This window comes from Balaenoptera acutorostrata, chromosome 2, assembly GCF_949987535.1.
Source record: "Balaenoptera acutorostrata chromosome 2, mBalAcu1.1, whole genome shotgun sequence".
Classification (NCBI taxonomy): Eukaryota; Metazoa; Chordata; class Mammalia; order Artiodactyla; family Balaenopteridae; genus Balaenoptera; species Balaenoptera acutorostrata.
In genome coordinates this window covers 130,781,335-130,802,031 of record NC_080065.1, presented here as the reverse complement: position 1 = coordinate 130,802,031, position 20,697 = coordinate 130,781,335, and the positions used below count along the sequence as shown (strand labels likewise).

General features: G+C 39.0%; 1 protein-coding gene across 3 annotated transcripts in view; it reads left to right on the top strand.

Moving 5' to 3' along the window:
- PRELID2 (PRELI domain containing 2) overlaps nucleotides 1-20,697 on the top strand; it is an 85,623-nt gene that overhangs the window by 47,468 nt on the left and 17,458 nt on the right. For all 3 annotated transcript variants that reach the window (XM_007194169.2, XM_057541571.1, XM_057541570.1), the window contains exon 5: nucleotides 3,454-3,559. In XM_007194169.2, the coding sequence (XP_007194231.1) occupies nucleotides 3,454-3,559 (106 nt within the window). The remainder of the gene's footprint in view (nucleotides 1-3,453; nucleotides 3,560-20,697) is intronic.

Here is a 20,697-nt window from a genome sequence, read left to right as displayed (position 1 = left end):
TTCCAGCCTTATCTCCTAACATCTCCCACACCCACCTTATACTCTGGTCATTTTTATGGAAAAAAAATTGATCAAGCCCCTTACCAAGTATTGGGTATTTTCAGATAACTGGCTGCTCTTCAGACCTTCTTGTCTGAGTCCTTGTGGTTTTCCTCTGGTGGAATGCTTTGCCTCCATTTGCTGGTGTGACACTCACCCTCTTGTCTATGTGTCTTTCCCACTAGTCAGTGAGATCCTGGAGGACAGAAACTGTCCTTCCCTGCGGGGCTCTTGCACCCAGTAAGGTGCTTAGTAGATAGTAGCCACTCAGTCAGTGTGTATTGAACAAATGAATAAATGAGGCAAAGTCCAGTATCTTGTGGTGATGAACTCCCTCAGCTTTTGTTTATCTGGGAAAGCCTTAATTTCACCTTCATTTTTGAAGGATAGTTTTACCAAATACAGTATTCTTGGTTTACAGTTTTTTTTTTTTCTTTAGCACTTTGAATATATCATACCAATTTTTTCTGGCCTACTAAGTTTCTCCTGAGAAATTGCTGAAAATTTTATGTGGGCTCCCTTGTATGTGACAAGTTGCTTTTTTTCTTGCTGCTTTCAAGATTCTCTCTCATTGTCTGTGACTTGATGATTTGATTATAAAAGTCTTGATGTGGGTCTCCTTAGGATTTATCCTCTTTGGCATCATTGAGCTTCTTGAATTTGGATGTCCATTTTCTTCCTCAAATTTGGGAAGTTTTCTGCCATTATTTCTTCAAATAGGCTCTTTGCTTCTTTCTTTCTCTCCTCTCCTTCTGGCACTCCTGTAATGTGTACATTGACCACTTCATGATGTCCCATAAGTCCATTAGGCCATCTTAACTTTTCTTCATTCTTTTTTCTTTTTCCTTTTTTATTCTCCTCTGACTCAGTAATTGTAAATGACTTGTCTTCAAGTTCACTGATTCTTTCTGCTGCTTGATCAAATCTGGTGTTTAACCCTTCTAGTGAATTTTCCAGTTTTTATATTTTAGTCTTCAGTTCCTGGATTTCTGTTTTTTTTTCTTTTTCTTATAATTAGTTTCTATCTCTTTGTTGATATTCTTATTTTGTTCATACCTCATTTTCCTGATTTCATTTAGTTGTCTACCTCTGTTCTCTTTTAACTCATTGACCATCTTTCAGGTGGTTATTTTGAATTCTTTGTCAGGTAATTAATAGATTTCTATTTCTTTAGGATTGGTTTCCAGAGATTTATCTTGTTATTTTGGTTGGGCCTTGTTTCCTTGTTTCTTTGTTTACTTTGTGATCTTTTGTTGAGACTTGGGCATTTGAAAAGACAGCCACCTCTCCCAACCTCTGCAGACTGGCTTTGTGCAGGGGAAGACCTTCACCCATCAGCCTGGGTAGAGATTTTGGGGGGGCCCCCCCTTGTGTCTTTTGTGAGGATGTTTCTCTTTGGGGCTTGTGTGTGTAATTTTCCAGTTAGAAGGTTTGCCCCTGTTATCAAGAACTCATAGTCTCTTGCTCTCCCTGGTGTCTGTCCGTGGTACTGCAGATTCTTTGGTGCTATAACAAGCCACCATGCTTGCCTTTGTTCTTAGCAGCCCCCAGACATCCAAAGTATGCTGCTGTTCCCTTCAGCATTCTGAGTCAGGCAAGACAGAAACCAGTTCCTTGGACAGCCCACTGTAAGGTCAGAATGTTAGCTGTACATTACGCTCTTTTCTTTCCTTCCAAAGGAGAAGCCAGGAGTCAGGGGTTGTTTCCTGATTGTGGTGCCCTATGCTGGGTGGATGGGGACCGTGGCAGGTAAATGCAACAAACATTCTTGTTCAGTTCAGTGTGGCTTTGCTTGGCTTTATACTTGCCTGGGGTGCTGCAGTCTCTTAGCTGGTTTATGCACTTCTCATAAAGGCAACTTGGCCCATAAGTTGGGGTCTCTGTGGGGGAATGAGGGCCTAGGGCTTCCTATCCTGCCAGCTTTATGACATCACTCTCAAGTGTTATTCAAATCTTTGCTTTATGAAATGGAGATAATTAATATTGGTAGAACTTTTTTTTAATTTTTAATAAATGTATTTATTTATTTATTTTTGGCTGTGTTGGGTCTTTGTTGCTGTGTGCAGGCTTTCTCTAGTTGTGGCGAGCAGGGGCTACTCTTTGTTGCGGTGCACGGGCTTCTCATTGTGGTGGCTTCTCTTGTTGTGGAGCACGGGCTCTAGGCACTTGAGCTTCTGTAGTTGTGGCACATGGGCTTCAGTAGTTGTGGCTCACGGGCTCTAGAGCGCAGGCTCAATAGTTGTGGCACACGGGCTTAGTTGCTCCGTGGCATGTGGGATCTTCCCAGACCAGGGCTCAAACCCGTGTCCCCTGCATTGGCAGGTGGATTCTTAACCACTACGCCACCAGGGAAGTCCCAATATTGGTAGAACTTTAAATAGGTTAGTGGCACATATAATCTGTCTCATCTCCTTTTCTGATCAAAGATTAAAGAAGTCATTCCAGGCTTCTTTCCTGTCTCTGTCTGTCTGTCTCTCTTTAGTAATGGTGGCTAACATTTAATAAGTTCCTTACTGTGTGTCAGGAACTGTTCATGTTCCTGTTGTATGTATTCATTTACTTCTGACACTAGTTGTAAAAAGAAGATACTATAATTATTCCCAATTTACATGGGAGGAAACTGAGTTAAGAGAATCTAAGTAGTTTACCTGAGGTCATATAGCTGATTATTGTCTCATACTCAATTTTAACAAGACATTTTGTAGCATGGAATGAGAAATATATATATAAATATATATATATTTATATATATATTTACTTAGAATAGGTTAAATTTATTTATTTTGGGTCAGGTAGAGATTCTTAAAGCTCGTTGACTGTCCTGTCACAGTTTGATCATTGAATTATTTGTTAGGTATAAATAAAAATTCTGTGTTCTGCAGTTTTTATAATCAGAATAAAGTACCCATGTGTTTTCTCTTCTTTCCAGCTTTATTGTGATGTAAGTGTCATGTAATATTGTGTGAGTTTAAGATGTACAGTGTAATGATTTGATATATGTATATATTGCAAAATAATTATCACAATAAGGTTATTTAACACATCCATTACCTCACATAGTTACAGTTTGTGTGTGTGGTGAGAACTTTTAAAATCTACTTTCTTAGCAACTTGAAATGAATAGTCTTTAATTTGAATATAATATGTTGCTTATATTATATAAACTGGAAGTCTCCTTTTGATAAAATCTTTGGTGTAACAGGCAATTATTGAATTACTATAGATATTATTTTGTGTTGATTATAAGTGGTAATTATGCTGTTGGAAATCCCTATAATTTAAATATTCAAATATAGAATGACACCAAAGGTGTGTGTGTGTATATATATATATTTTTTTTTAAATTAATTTTTATTGGAGTATAGTTGCTTTACAACATTGTGTTACAAAGATGTATATTTTTGTTTTTTGCAGGACAGAGTTCATTCAAAAAGGCAGGATTTCAATTACAGGGGCTGGTTTTCTCAACTGCGTTCTGGAAACGTTTGCCAGCACATTTTTAAGACAGGGTGCCCAGAAGGTAAGCTTCTTTTCACTTTGAACCAACATTAATTTTAAGAAACCATGGAGATTCCCATTGGGTTCTTGAACAAGGCTCATGAACAGACAAAACAAGAAAAAAATACAATTAATAAATATATGAAAAGATAATTACCCTCACTAATTATTACATAAATCCAAATCAAAGTAAAACTAAAGTGCCATTTGTGGCTCATTAAGTTAAAAACATGCCAATGAAGAATATGTGATAATATGGGAATACTTACAGTCTAATAAAGAGAAATAATCAAAATGAATAATTATATTTACTGTATATACAATGTGATGACAGCTGTTTAGTAAAAAAGATAATAATAGCTAATATTTATGGAGTGCTTACCATGTGCTACTCACTAAAAAGAATATTTAATCATTAATTCATTTAATGCTCACAAACCTTGGAAATAGCTGTTATTGTTGTCCTGATAGTCTGGACAAAGAAGACACAGAGTTCTGGAGCTCCTGATTGTCTTTTATTGTGGTTTTCAAGCTCTATACTTGTGGGAGCTTAGGCTTCCATGAATGTTATTCAGAGGCCACCTTGAAGTTCTAAGGTCCTGAGTTACCCTGTGTTTTAAGTAGTGCTATTCTTGTTTTCATCTGTTTTATATAGCATTACATATGAGATTGATATATCCTGTTTTCTTGCCTAGGAAAGTCCATTTCTTATGCACCTTTATATGCCTATTGTAGGTGTTCCAAAATATTTTAAAATTATTAGTATTTGTTTTATTTATTATATTTAAAATTATTTGTCATTATTATTGTTATTAATTATGTGGGTGAACATAATCACTTATTTCCAGGGTTTACTCAGGTATGAGGCATATGTTACCTAGTTATGTTTTGTGGGACAGGCTTAATGGCTGGTCTAAAGAACTATCCTTACGACCTTAGAGGTTTTATGGGTAATAGACCTTGGTTCTCGTTTTACAGATCTAGGTTCAAGAATGAACCTGGACCACAATGTGTTAATCTGGGAGGCTGAGGGTGATGGATGAATATTTGGTACTGTACTCCATAGACATACTGTCTAGATTGATGATGTGTTCCTGACCCTGGTGAGCACATCGCTAGGCTGGCCCTGCCTGTTTAAGCCTGGGCTTGAAGTGGATAGTTGAGCTTCTGTAAGGTCTGATGTGACTGTCATTTACTCAGACATTATTGCGGGTTTGCCCTGCTATATTGCAAAATATGGATTTGTAAAAAGCCCCATGTTCTGCAAAATTGCACTCTAAAAATAATAGTGCTGATGAGAAAAATAACTTTATTGCTATGTCCCTGACTGAGTTGACTTCTTGGACATTGTTTGTTTGTTTATTTATTTATGGCCGCACCACGTAGCTTGCAGGATCCTAGTTCCCCAACCAGGGATTGAACCGGAATCTTTGCAGTGGAAGTGCAGAGTCCTAGCCGCTGGACCACCAGGGAATTCCCAGGGACATTGTTTAGATTAAAAGTGGCAAAGTTTTTCTGTAAAGAGCCAGAGAGTAAATTTGTTAGACTTTGTGGGCCAATAGGCAAAATCAAGATACTGTGTAGGTGCTTTGTAACAAGAGAGAACCAAATTTGCACACATTTTTTATTGACAAAATTAAAATTATAATAATAGTAATTGAGTATAGTTTTTACAATAAAAGTCTACTAAGTATATAATTCTTAAAAGAGTGGAATTCTTTTTTGGGGGGAGATAACATTTACCTGAGTTGGGGTTAAAAATTAGTATTCCCTGCCATCAGACTGGCTGCAAATGTTCATTTGTAAAAACCATTCTTATCTTGTGGACCATACAAACACAGGTGGTAGTTGGATTTGGCCTGTGGGCTATAGTTTGCCAGCCCTTGCTTTAGATAAATAAATATTGTTTGTTTAATCCGAGTGGGTCTCTATTTGACCTGCCCATCATTCTGAACCTTTTAATGACTTTTAATCACACAGTGATTGTGTACATTCTGATTCTGTGAGATACATAAAGAGACACTATTATTCCCATTTTATCGATGAGAAATGTCTTGAAGAGGTAGGTGCACCCAGTCTGTAGGTCGCTGCTTGCCCACAGTCCTTCCTCTTGCAGATATATTTTGAGTACCTGCTTTGTGGGAGGCACTGCGTTGAGTGTGGGCTAAATGGATTTACTCAAGGTCACAGGACTGGCAAAGGGTGGAGGCTGGACTCACATCCCCATCTTTTATCACTTACTATGCCACTTACTCCTTGCCACTTACTGTTCAAGATGTGCTCAGATGAATGAAGCAGAATGCTAGCCAGCTCAGCATCATGTTGTGCTTTAGATGAATTTGTGTTGCGGTCCTACTCCCTCTGTATTTATTAGGGCTCTTTGGTTGCAAATAACAGAAACTACCTTAGGCTAGCTTGATATAGAGCTACAAGGGTGGTGAGGCTGGCAGGCTTCAGAATGGTCTGCACTGGAACTGAGAGCTGCCAGGAACCCAGGTGGTACTCCTTCTTTAGCACTTGTCCATACGAATTGCATCGGCTTTATTCTCTTCTTATGCAGTCTGGCTTTCTCTGCTTCACAGGCTGTATAGTGTGATGTGGGCCTCCGCAGTCCAAGTGTACTGTTATGTAGATTTCTGGCCAACAGAGAGACTGCTTATTTCTTCCTTTCCAAATTCTCTGGAAGGAACTCTCAGTGGCCTTCCCTAGGTCAAACATGGCCAGGAGGGGAGAAGCCAGGTTGTGTAAATATGGCTAATCCTATGTCACAACTACGTGGGTCAGCGTTAGGGTGTTAGTTCCCAGGGAAAAGGGTGGTAGAATGGGTAAATACTCCTAAAGGTTTCTGGCATGGTCTTAACAGTAGTACTAGGCTCTTGATGACAGAGAGACAGTTTTATTCATCTTACACCCAGTCCCCCCAACCATAGTACCTAGGACAGTGCTCAGTACATATACGTGGACATGAGTAAAAAGGAAATAGAATGCACAGCAAGGTCCACAGCTGGTTTCTGGTGACTGTTATCTGGAAATCATCAAGTGACTAAATTTTTAAAGTGAGTAATCCAGGTGATTCCTCTGAATTCCCACTTATTATACTCAGAAGGAAGAATATATTTTTCCTGCTAGCTTTTGCCTTTTCTGACTTTACTTTTTTTTTTTTTTTTAAAGAGGCTTAGTTTAATTAGTTAGCTTTTCAATTTTAGGAGCCACTCATGCTTAAGTGTCTTTTATCTTTTACCCAAATGGTGATGTTTTCCCGTATCAGCCTGACTTCCTGATAAACCTTCACAGCTGAGCCTGCATTAAGTGGCTTCTGTAGAAGTCATCATTAGAGTGTTTTAGGTGACTTTATGTTCAGTTTAGAACTTTATCCCTGAGGCTGTTTAGTGGGGACGTTACCAAATTGATCGTTGGACCATAGCTCAGCAGAAGCCCCCTGCCTCAGTGGCGAAGGTTCTTTTTCCATTTGGATTCAGACAGCCAATAATGAAACTGATGCTGTGACTGAAGCAGCACAAATTTTATTCAATGTCCAGAGAATGGAGAAGCAGGAAATTAGTTCGCAAATCAACTTCTGGGGGTGGGGAGTTGATCAAGGCAAGATTTTTAAAGGCAGGGTTAATGGTGGTGGCGGGTGCATATGCATTGGTTTTCTGGGAAAAGACAGGGTTCTTCCTGCAACTGAGTGCCACTTCTTTTTCTTCCTTCTGTGGTCCGGTACTTTCTGTCATGGCACTGGTAGGTGTGTCATTCAGCATGTTATTGTTACCATGAGCATATAACGAGGCTCAGGGTCTACTGGAGGTCAGGTCTTCCACCTTCTTGGATTTGGCTGGTTCTCACCAATTCTGGTGGCCTCTTGTTTTTCTGTTCTGGTGGTTTCCTGTAAGAAAGACAATATAACACTTCCGTTTCTTCAAGAAAGCAGGCAGGTTAGAGCTTGAGGCTAATAGTCATGGTAACAGTGGTGAAGGTGGGATCTGTTTCTTTTTCCCAGAAAAAGAAAAACTAGGTGCTCACTAAGTATGTGTGTGTGTGTGTATATATATATATATATATATATATATATCTGTGTGTATAAATTAAAACCTAGTCCTAGATATGGACCCCCAAGGTGAGATTGAAACCATGCAACTCAGATTGGGACTTGAACCCACGGTCATTTTTTTTTTTTTTTTTGGATATATGCATTCTACTTTAATGATTTTCATTGTGCCCTGTGTGACCTCGGGAGAGAAGGAGATTAATCTTGAGATGTTATGGAATGCCTTCTTATTTATTTATTTATTTAACATCTTTATTGGAGTATAATTGCTTTACAATGGTGTGTTAGTTTCTGCTTTATAACAAAGTGAATCAGCTATACATATATCCCCATATCTCCTCCCTCTTGCGTCTCCCTCCCACCCTCCCTATCCCACCCCTCTAGGTGGCCACAAAGCACCGAGCTGATCTCCCTGTGCTATGTGGCTGCTTCCCACTAGCTATCTATTTTACATTTGGTAGTGTATATATGTCCATGCCACTCTCTCACTTCATCCCAGCTTACCCTTCCCCCTCCCCGTGTCCTCAAGTCCATTCTCTACGTCTGTGTCTTTATTCTTGTCCTGCCCCTAGGTTTGTCAGACCTTTTTTTTTTTTTTAGATTCCATATATATGTGTTAGCGTACAGTATTTGTTTTTCTCTTTCTGACTTACTTCACTCTATGACAGACTCTAGGTCCATCCACCTCACTACAAATAACTCAATTTCGTTTCTTTTTATGGCTGAGTAATATTCCATTGTATATACGTGCCACATCTTCTTTATCCATTCATCTGTTGATGGACACTTAGGTTGCTTCCATGTCCTGGCTATTGTAAATAGAGCTGCAATGAACATTGAACCCATGGTCTTTTAATTGAGATCACACACCTGGTCTCAGGACTTAATGAAACTCAAGTTCTTGATTCTCATCACAGAAAGAATTCAGTGAGAGACAAAGTGATAGGTAAGAAGTGGATTTATTTAGAGAGAAGCACACTCCACAGACAGAGTGTGGGCCATCTCAGAAGGTGAGAGGGACCAGGGTACGTGGGTTGTCAGTGTTTATAGTGGTGGGTAATTTCATAGGCTAATGAGTGGGAGGAGTATTTCAGCTGTTTTGGGGAAGGAGTGGGGAATTGGACCATGGCCCACTTTTTGACCTTTTATGGTCGGCCTTGGAACTGTCATGGCGCCTGTGAGTTTGTCATTTAGCGTGCTGATGTGTTACAATGAGCGTATCCTGAGGCTCAAGGTCTACTGGAAGTCGAATCTTCCGCCATCTTGGACCTAGTTAGTTCTCACCAGTTTTTGTCACGTCCTATGGCTGTCATTCTTTTAAAGGTTGTGCCCTGCCCCCTTCCCTCCTGTTTCAGGATCACTTCTGTTTTTGTTCCTCTGGGAGCTTGTTCAACTGCTTTTCTCTTTTCCCTTTACCACTTTGAGGTGACTTGCAATTCGGGGGTCTTTCTGACACAAACGTTGCTATTATGAACAAGGGTGAATAAATATCTGTTTAAATCTCTGCTTTCAGTTCTTTGCTGGATTATATGGTAATTCTGTGTTTAATTTTTCAAGGAAACTTCCTAAAAGTTTCTTTTTGAGATAGCTGTCTATCTTTGTCCATGACAGCAATGGACAGTATCATTACTGTGTATTTTTCTCATACTGTGGACAAGTAGGATGCTAGTTGTCAAATACATATTTTGCCATATACATACAGATACGTATGCCTCCAGGTAAGCAAGCACTCAAAAAACTGACTAAGGAAACAGAGGAAATCTGAAGGAAAATAGGGATTGGTGGAAATCTGGGACACATGTAAGGCTTCATACACATTTCTGCAGCCTAGGTGAATGGCCAGCAACTGTGAAGCAGAGCTGGTAGTAACCCAGGCCAGCCAAGTCCAACCTCAGGGATCCTCAGAACAGGAAACGGAGATCAGGATATTACCTGGGGCAGACATGGCTCTGCAGATGCTCCCAGTTCTGGAAAGGCAACCCTCAGGCTGGTGTTGCTCAGTCTTTTTTCCATTATCACCCCCCAACTAAGGATCCTTTGTAGACTTTTTTTCCGAATTGTCCCCCCCACCCAATGTTAATACTAATATCCTATAGTATTATCCTATAATTATGATAAATATCCTAATTATCTGTTTATACACTGTATTATATCTTTGCTATATACATAAAAAGTGCAAGATAGTTTTCACTTCCATGAACAAATTGTCATCTGGTTTCAATATTGTCCCCGCTGAGAAAGCATGCTTTATACTACATTGGGTGTAATTGTCTTTTGTAGTTTTTGTCTCCATCTCTCCAAATCAAAACAAAGCAATCACCAGTTTACCCCCACTCCCCCACCACCCCCCAAATTCCAAACAAAAATCAAAAGAACTTTTTGGTGAACTCCCACGTGGTTCTTGTAAATCCCACATTTTACTTTTCTGGGAGAGGTGCAGGAGATAATATGGGTGATAACAGTCTCGTCATGCAAGTGTTCTTTTTTTAGTCCAGTTGTCTGAGTACTTCAGGATGACTACAAATGCTGCGGAAATGCAGGGCCTTCATTATGCACTCACACAGAGATTTTTTTTTTAAGTTTATGAAATACATTTTCAATGTGTGATAAAATAATTTGTTATTTCAGCCACTCTCCTGGCAAGGCCCCATTATTGGTTCCATCATTATTCTTATTGTGTTGATTGGGAGGCTGAAGCAGAGAGAGATTGAATTCAACAGCATGTGAAATATTTGTCACTGAAACAATGTGGGCAAGTCAAACAACTTGTGCATCTTTTTAAAGAAGGTCTGGCCTAGACATGTTATGGCTAAAGAGATCTGAATATGCTGCTTCCTTAGGGTGTGTGCTTATTTGAGCCTTATGAAATCCATTTTAATAGTGGAAGATAATTCTTTGAGACAGAAGATACTGTTCTTGTATATATACTAGTATATATATGTATATATATATGTATGTTGTGTGTGTGTATATATATTGGATGCATGTATGTGTATATATGGATATATACACACACACACTATACACTATGTGTATATAGTATAGTATATTCAGGTACTATATATGTAGTCCAAATGGGCATTGGAAAAATCTGTTTGTTGCATCATTTTTTTAAACTAACTGTATTAGTTATCTGTTGCTTTATAACAGACTACCCCAACATTCCGCAGCTTGCAACAGCACACGTTCATTGTCTCTCAGTTTCTGTGGGTCAGGAGTCTGGCATGGCTTAGTTGGGTGCTCAGCCTTATGGTCTCACAAGGATGTAATCAAGTTGTTGGCTGGGGCTGCGATCTCATCTGAAGGCTCAATGGAGAGGATTCAGTTCCAAACACTCATGTGGTTGCTGGTAGGATTCTGCTGGCCTCCCTTGGTTCCTTGCCGTGTGGGCCTCTCTATACAGCATCTCACAACATGGCAGCAAGCAAGAGGGAGGGCAAGAGGGTGCAAGCAAGGCAAAAACCATAGTTTTTTTGTTTCCTAATCACAGCAGTGACATCCCTTTATTTTCTGTATTCTTTTTTTTTTTTAACTTTTTTTTTTTTCCTAATTTTTATTTATTTTATTATTATTTATTTTTAATTTATGGCTATGTTGGGTCTTCGTTTCTGTGCGAGGGCTTTCACCAGCCGCGGCAAGCGGGGGCCACTCTTCATTGCTGTGCGCGGGCCTCTCACCATCGCGGCCTCTCTTGTTGTGGAGCACAGGCTCCAGACACGCAGGCTCAGCAATTGTGGCTCACGGGCCCAGCCGCTCCGCGGCACGTGGGATCCTCCCAGACCAGGGCTCGAACCCGTGTTCCCTGCATTAGCAGGCAGACTCTCAACCACTGCGCCACCAGGGAAGCCCTATTTTCTGTATTCTTTTCAGTAGGAGTAAGTCACCAGGTGTAGCCCACAGTCAAGGGAAGGGGTTACACAAGGGCATAAATACCAAGAGGTCAGGAACACTAGGAGCAGTGTCAGAATTGCCTGTCATACTGACTTAAGCAGATTGGTATGCCAGGTTGTATGTACAGTTGTTAAGGTCTTTTTGGTACCTATTGGGAATGGTGAGGGTCAGCTGCACCCTCATAACCTCACTACCAGCTTATGAAAAGGTTCTGCAACACATACAGATGCTTTGTTAATCATTTACAAGGAAACCCAAAGTAGCTTCCTGTTCTGTAAGTTTGATTACATCTCCGTCCTTCTGGGTGCTTCGTTCTCTGCAGGCAGAGCTGATGATATTACAAAGGCAAGATTCAGCTATTTTACAGATAGCATCAGGTAGCCAGAATCTTCAATTCAGTGTCTGTACAGGACTATTTAGTCATAAACTGTGGGTGCCTTCCCTAAAGTTGGCAGATGAAGGCATTGCTGAATAGTCTTAAATCCTCATTGCAAGGATGAGTGTCACTCTAGAATTTTGAGCTAATCCGCATATCTTAAGTTCTTCTAATTGAGGTAATAAGAGTCCATTTCTAATATCCGTTATGCTAGTTAGCAAGCCAGTGAAAATTCACTATTTTAACATTCCTTATGCTAATTATCAAAGCCTCTGGTGGTTTCTGATAAAGATAACTGAGGTTTCTATAGAGTGAGATTGCTGATTAGAATGCTCATAGCCAACGCCTGGAGCGTGAAGCCTACATTAGGGCAACTTACTACCTGGTGTATAACTTGAACTAACACATGCACCATAACATTATGCTGCACATGCTGAAATATTTTGAAGCAAATTATAGACATCCTATTAATCGTTTTCCACATGCCAACTCCTGAACTAAAAGCCTAGTATGTTCTGCCTTTAGAAAGATTATTTGGTGTGAAACAAGGTTTTGCCTATGTGCTTAACAAATGTGAAGCTTTAGAGAAGTGCCCCTTGGTACATGATCTGGTTTTCTTATTTCCCAGATGTCACATTTCACATCTTGGACCCTCAAATTTCTCACCTCTAAAAAGGAGTGATAATAATCTTTCACAGGGTTATTTTAAGGGTTAAGTGAGGGCATATATATGAAATATGCCTGGCACATAGAAAAACTTAAATAATCACTAGCATTAAGAGAAATTCTCTAATAAGAAGTATATTTTTTAAGTAAATAGGCTTTTAAATATTTATCCAAACAAAAATTTTATGTAGCAGCAGTATGGGTAAGGTTTTGTTTCTTTAAAAATTATTTTTCTAATCATTTTTTAGATCCATAATTTTATTACTTGTTGTATCTACATTTAACATTTTGATATAGATCCTTCCATATGTCTTTGTGTATGTTTGCATATGTATGTATATGTATTTTTTTTTTGAATAACAAAATTGGAATTGTTCTGTTTATTTAGCCTGACCTTGTCATTTATGGACATACTGTGAACATTTTTCTATGTCATTACACATTCCTTGAAAACATGATTTTTGATGCTTTCATAATATTCTACTGGCATAATAGCTCTTATTGTTGTTTTCTATTTTTTTCACTATTATAGATAATATTGTAGTAAATCCATGAATGTAAATATTTGTGTATATTTCTGATCACTTCCTAGGCTAATGAGTGTGCACATTTTAAAGACCTTTGATATGTAACACCAATTTGCTTCCAGAAGAATTCTGCCCATTTGTACCTTCCACCACCAGCTGGCTCTGGGTATTATCAGCTTTCTTGCTGTATGACTTGAATGAATCACAACCTGTTAGGAACTTGTATTTGTCACTAGGAAAGCAGGGCTAATTGGTCCATCCTCATGGGATTGTTGTGAAGAAGAAATGAAGTTGTTAGCTCCAGTCTTCTGATTCTTACTCCAAAGACAGTGAAAGTTAATGCGTCTGTCATTAACTAGTTGTGTGACCTCAGTCCTCCTCCAAGGTTTTAATTGTGTTACCTTAGGCTAGTTGCCCTGAACTGTTCAATTCCTTATCTATGAATTGACTATATAGTGTCCACACCTGCATGGCAGTCACAACCCTAAAAAAGAGCGGACATTTCAAAACCCAGTAATAATTCCAAGATAGAGGAAAAGAGCAAATAAAACTGTCATTCAAAAGAATAAACTCACAAAGATGACATAAGAACACTAGTGTAATGTTCTGCTGACTATATATTGGAGACTTCTATTTCCTGCTTGATTATGTGGATTCTTTCAAGATTCTTTTCATTACTTGAATCACTTGAAGAACTGATGAAATATGTTCTATCCCTCTTATTGCCCAGCTTTCAATTTAAATCTGTTGATAATACTTTTTAATCCCACTCTTGAATGCTCAAATAGATTGATTTACTTGATATTTATTCATTAGATGCCATGAGAATATTACCAGGATTCTGATTTTTAACAACTTATTTCTAGATCAGTTAAGTAATAGTAGCTGCTCTCTTTTTGCGTACCCCACTCCCCATCAACTCATCTCAGCCTGCTGTTATCTCTAGAGTTTTTAGTCCCGAGAAATGTAACCTTTGCAGTGAAAACATCTTAGTGAAAATGAGTATTCTGCAACTGATAACAGTTTTTTTTCCTTCCACTAAGTTTAAATCCATGCCTTTACCTTGACTGGGAGACTCAGGAATCCAAAACCCCTCAGTGGCACATTTGAATTCATCATGGTTGTGATAGACTACTCAGCGGTAAAGCTTCTGGGAATCCCTTAAGTCAGCCAGCTGAAATTCTGGGTTATTATCTTCTATGAAACTAGATGAAACCTGGGAAGTTAAGCTCTTTCCTGAAATGATAGAAAGTGGTTTCCTGAGCTTGAGATGAGTCTCTGTCATTATTTGCATAGTGATCAGAAGTCACGTCTCTGCACAGTGGACTGTGCAGCACAGGGGCCAGGAATCAGGAAACCTGAGCTCTGGCCCTGCCTTGGCTGCACTCTCCTGGCCACGGTGCTTGGACTAGTTGCTCTCACTTCACTATCATTTTTTGTAAAATCAGGGATTGGACTAGGAGGTCATTTTCAATTCTGACATTGTATGATTTTTTTTTTCAAACCCACCCTCCTTTCCCCCAATGTGTAAATACCAAGATTTTTAACTGTGATTAAAAATCTTCCAACAAACAAAAGCCCAGAACCAGATGGCTTCACAGGCAAATTCTATCAAACATTTAGAGCAGAGCTAACACCTATTCTTCTCAAATTCTTCCAAAATATAGCCGAGGGAGGAACGCTCCCAAACTCATTCTACGAGGCCACCATCACCCTGATACCAAAACCAGACAAAGATGTCACAAAGAAAGAAAACTACAGGCCAGTATCACTGATGAGCATAGATGCAGAAATCCTCAACAAAATACTAGCAAACAGAATCCAACAGCACATTAAAAGGATCATACACCAGGATGAAGTGGGGTTTATCCCAGGAATGCAAGGATTCTTCAATATACGCAAATCAATAATTGTGATACACCATATTAACAAATTGAAGGAGAAAAACCATATGATCATCTCAGTAGATGCAGAAAAAGCTTTAGACAAAGTTCAACACCGATTTATGATAAAAACTCTCCAGAAAGTAGGCATAGAAAGAACTTACCTCAACATAATAAGGGCCATATATGACAAAGCCACAGCCAACATCGTTCTTAATGGTGAAAAACTGAAACCATTTCCACTAAGATCAGTAACAAGACAAGGATGCCCACTCTCACCACTGTTATTCAGCACAGTTTTGGAAGTTTTAGCAACAGCAATCAGAGAAGAAAAAGAAATAAAAGGAATCCAAATCGGAAAAGAAGAAGTGAAACTGTCACTGTTTGCAGATGACAGGATACTATACATAGAGAATCCTAAAGATGCTACTAGAAAACTAGTAGAGCTAATCAATGAACTTGGTAAAGTTGCAGGATACAAAATTAATGCACAGGAATCTCTTGCATTCCTATACACTAATGATGAAAAATCTGAAAGAGAAATTAAGGAAACACTCCCATTTACCATTGCAACAAAAAGAATAAAATACCTAGGAATGAACCTACCTAAGGAGACAAAAGACCTGTATGCAGAAAGCTATAAGACACTGATGAAAGAAATGAAAGATGATACAAACAGATGGAGAGATATACCATGTTCTTGGATTGGAAGAATCAACATTGTGAAAATGACTGTATTATCCAAAGCAATCTACAGATTCAATGCAATCCCTATCAAACTACCAATGGCATTTTTCACAGAAGTAGAACAAAAAATTTCACAATTTGTATTGAAACACAGAAAACCCTGAATAACCAAAGTAATCTTGAGAAAGAAAAACGGAGCTGGAGGAATCATGCTCCTGGACTTCAGACTATACTACAAAGCTACAGTAATCAAGACAGCATGGTACTGGCACAAAAACAGAAATTTAGATCAATGGAACAGGATAGAAAAACCAGAGATAAACCCACCCACATATGGTCACCTTATTTTTGATAAAGGAGGCAAGAGTATACAATGGAGAAAAGAGAGTCTCTTCAATAAGTGGTGCTGGGAAAACTGGACAGCTACATGTAAAAGAATGAGATTAGAACGCTCCTTAACACCATACACAAACTCAAAATGGATTAAAGACCTAAATATAAAGCCAGACACTATAAAACTCTTAGAGGAAAACATAGGCAGAACACTCCAGGACATAAATCACAGCAAGATCCTTTTTGACCCACCTCCTAGAGAAATGGAAATAAAAACAAAAATAAACAAATGGGACCTAATGAAACTTAAAAGCTTTTGCACAGCAAAGGAAACCATAAACAAGACAAAAAGACAACCCTCAGAATGGCAGAAAATATTTGTAAATGAAACAACAGACAAAGGATTAATCTCCAAAATATACAAACAGCTCATGGAGCTCAATATCATAAAACAAACAATCCAGTTAAAAAATGGGCAGAAGACCTAAATAGACATTTCACCAAGGAAGACATACAGATGGCCAAGAGGCACATGAAAAGATGCTCAACATGACTAATTATTAGAGAAATGCAAATCAAAACTACGATGAGGTATCACCTCACGCCGGTCAGAATGGCCATTATCAAAAAAGCTAGAAACAATAAATGCTGGAATGGGTGTGGTGAAAAGGGAACCCTCCTGCACTGTTGGTGGGAATGTAAATTGATACAACCACTATGGAAAACAGTATGGAGGTTCCTTAGAAAACTAAAAATAGAACTGCCATATGACCCAGCAATCTCACTACTGGGCATATACCCTGAGAAAACCATAATTCAAAAAGAGACATGCGCCACAATGTTCATTGCAGCACTATTTACAATAGCCAGGACATGGAAGCAACCTAAGTGTCCATCGACAGACGAATGGATAAAGAAGATGTGGTACATATATATAATGGGATATTACTCAGCCATAAAAAGAAACGAAATTGAGTTATTTGTTGAGACGTGGATGGATCTAGAGACTGTCATACAGAGTGAAGTAAGTCAGAAAGAGAAAAACAAATACTGTATGCTAATGCAAGTATATGGAACCAAAAAAAAAAAAAAAAAAAAAAGTACTGATGAACCTAGTTGCCGGGCAGGAATAAAGAGGTAGACATAGAGAATGTACTTGATGACATGGGGTGGGAGGGTGAAGCTGGGGCGAAGTGAGAGTACCATCGTTGTACATGCACTACCGAATGTAAAATAGTTGGCTGGTGGGAAGCAGCCACATAGCACAGGGAGATCTGCTCGGTGCTTTGCGATGACCTAGAGGGGTGGGGTAGGGAGGATGAGAGGGAGGCTTAAGAGGGAGGGGATGTGGGGACATGTGTATGCATATAGCTGATTCACTTTGTTATACAGCAGAAACTAACACAACATTGTAAAGCAATTATACTCTGAAAAAGATGTTAAAAAAAGATTTTTAAATTTGTCTGACAAGAGTCTTGAAGTCTGCATAAAAATTCAGGAGTTGAAGCTAAGTAGGGATCCAAGAGCATCAGAGATAATTCATGTAACAAGTAGATGGTCAAGGGTTGAGGTGATGGTAATAAAATATTTAAAAATAAGACACACACTTTTACCTTTTTTTTTTTTTTTTTGCCATGCCACGCGGCTTGTGGGATCTTAGTTTCCCGGCCAGGTATTGAACCCCGGGCCCTTGGCAGTGAAAGCGCAAAGTCCTAACCACTGGACCGCCAGGGAATTCCCAGACACATGCTTTTAAAAAATACTAATTAGCAAGAGAGGGTAGTAAGCAAGTGGTACTGATGTTCCAATTTCATTTTAAAATCCTATGCACGTGAGCTGAATACACCGCATATTACAATGATTTGTAAATCTCGTAGATGTCTTTGAGTATTGGTGCCTGGTCATAGATATGTTGGCTTGTTTCCAGTCCATGTCTTCTGTAAATGCAGACTCTTCTGGAAAATTTGGAGAAAGCCAGTTACAGTAATAATAGTTGTAGCTATAATTTATTGAGTGTTTACCAGGAGCCAGGCCCTGATGAGGAAGTGGAGGCACACAGAGGTTAAATTACTTGCACGGTGTCGTCAGCCAGTATACAGAGCTTAGTACGCATACGACTTTGAAGTAGACACTCGAAGTGTACAGTATTGTACTTGCTTTGCTGTTGCTCTTTTACGTTCACAGCAGACTGGACTCTTCGGAAATTTGGGAGCCATGTTCTCCGCACTGTTCTGGATGGAATTTCCAACCAGTCTATTACTTTTCTGAGCCCGTTCTTGTACTCCGTTGTGCTAAATTCAGAGACAATGAGAAAATAGGAATTTGTGGCCACCATAAATCTTCACGTACCTCGTGTAAACCTGAGGAAGACACAGAATTGAAAACTGAAACAGCTCTGGCTGGGCTGCATTGAAATAGCAGAAAAACAGGGGCTGCATCCACAGCTTGTGTGGACTAAGAGTGTTTTAGTCACAGATCTTTGGTGGATCAAATCTGTTGTAGGATCGGGCTTGGATTCACCTAGGCTCTTGGTGCAAAATTAAGGCTGTTAGTTTGACCAATAAGGCCAGGGATTAATACAGAATTCTGGGCAGAGCAACTTGAATTGCAAAGCTAATTTAATTTCTTGAAGGTACATCTAATAGTTAAACTTCAGTTGTGTGCTTAAGCCCTGGAGCATGCTAGTTAAATGCCCCTTGAGCTCTCCGAGGTGTCCAGCTGTTCCTCTTGGTCATTCTTACCCCTTCTGTCAGTGGTCATTTCTTATTCTGTATCCCCACTCTATGGTAGAACTTCATCTCTTGCTGAAGGACCCCTTGGTGTGCCCACACTGTGTGGGACTAGGGGCACCAGGTAGAGCCCCAAGCAGATGATGGGGAGGACGCTGGGGTGTCTGCCTGTTAAGGAGAAAAGAAGCCTCGTATTTCATGAACCCAGGTTTGTTGGAGTGATATTTCTTGTCACTTTCAATATCCTCGGAATTCCATTTGCTGCCTGGGATTTGACCCCTTATTCTTTGTCTAGCTTTCTTTCTTAGATCCTGGCTAAACTATTTTTTTTCTCAATTTCCTTGGTAAAGGAAAATGATGGGTTTTTGAGATTGAGTTGTTGACACCCAGTTTAAGAAGAATTTAAAGGCTATAATTAAAAATTTTCTTGATCACTGGCCTTTGGTGAGGATGTAGCTTTTGTTACTTTTAAGGACATTGATGTTTGTTAAAGCCCACTAGTTTTTCTACTCTTGGCACTTCTTGATATGTTTGAAATATTTCATAATTTAAAAAATTGCTGCACTCCCCCCAAAGAGACTTGTTCTGTTTTTAAGCAGAATTTAAAAAAACATTTTATATAAAATGTTTTTGAGTAGGTATTACCTGCACATAAATGTTTTAAATTATATTTGCAGCAGAGCCATTTATGTTCTTTTGCTCTTGCACTCTCTGAAAGCAGCGTACCCTGTACTGACCAGCTGTGTGACCTTGGGCAAGCCGTTTAATTTTCTGAGTCTCACCGTTGTCATCTGTAAAATGAGGATAATATAGGAACCTATTTCATAGAATACCTGTGAGGAGTGAATGAGTTACATACATAAAATGCATAGGAGCCGACTTGGCATACAGTAAATGATCAGTTACTGTTTTTTAAAATATTTATTTATTTATTTATTTGGCTGTGCCGGGTCTTAGTTGTGGCATGCGGGATCTAGTTCCCTGCCTAGGGATCCAACCCAGGCCCCCCGCATTGGGAGAGAGGAGTCTTACCCACTGGACCACCAGGGAAGTCCCAGTTGTTACTATTATTTAAAAAGAAAAATGCAAGGAAATTATAGGTAAAAACTTAATTTTTTCATTATGACATGATAGACAAATGTTTAGCAGTTATAATGAGGCTGTTTTGGAGTCAACCCAACCTGATTTTAAATCTCTGTCCCCTCTCTGATAGGGTATATACGAACTTAAGATAAAAAGAGAATTATCTGGACACCCATTGGATTTGTTTATTGTCTAGGCATCAGTTGGATTTACTTACTCTTTTAGAGACAATTCATTGATTAAATGTACAAGTATGCTGCTAACCATTTTCTCTCTCAGAATAGGGAAGAAACAAGGGGAATTTATGACTGAGCTTAAATCTGATGAATAGTGAAAAAAATGGCTAATAAAGGGAATTGATAGGAACCTTGTTGTTTTTTAGTTTGGTAGTATAAGAGTTGGTACAAGACTTGGTACTAGGACCCTTTGGTGCCAGGCACCGAGCCAGTGCCGCTTCAATGTAAGGAAGATTGTCTTATAGTTAGGCCTGAGACAGAGGGAATAAGGAGTATAAAGCATCCCATCCATGGAGGTTTCTAAGCAAGATCACAATTGTCAGAAATGTCATGGGTGGATGAGGCACTGCATGGGAGGCTGTCTTTGATGTTTAAAAAAATTACTGATAATTATACCCAACAGATACACATGAACAAGCCATATTTTGCATGAAGTCTAAGTCAGAAAAACTGAAATTATATACAAGTCACATTTAAAAAAACTAAAAATGGAAATAGACTTATTGAGTCACACTGGAGGGTGGGAGACCAGTGACTAAATGCCTTTTAGCCAACAAAAGGTTCATGTCAGATCAGGATTTATTTGCAAATTGGCAATATGGAAATGGATTTGTCATCTTCCATTGTGATATTTGATCCCAGGACAACTCCTTAAACTGGATGGGCCACTTTCATTTCTTTGCTGAGAGTTTCCTATCTGG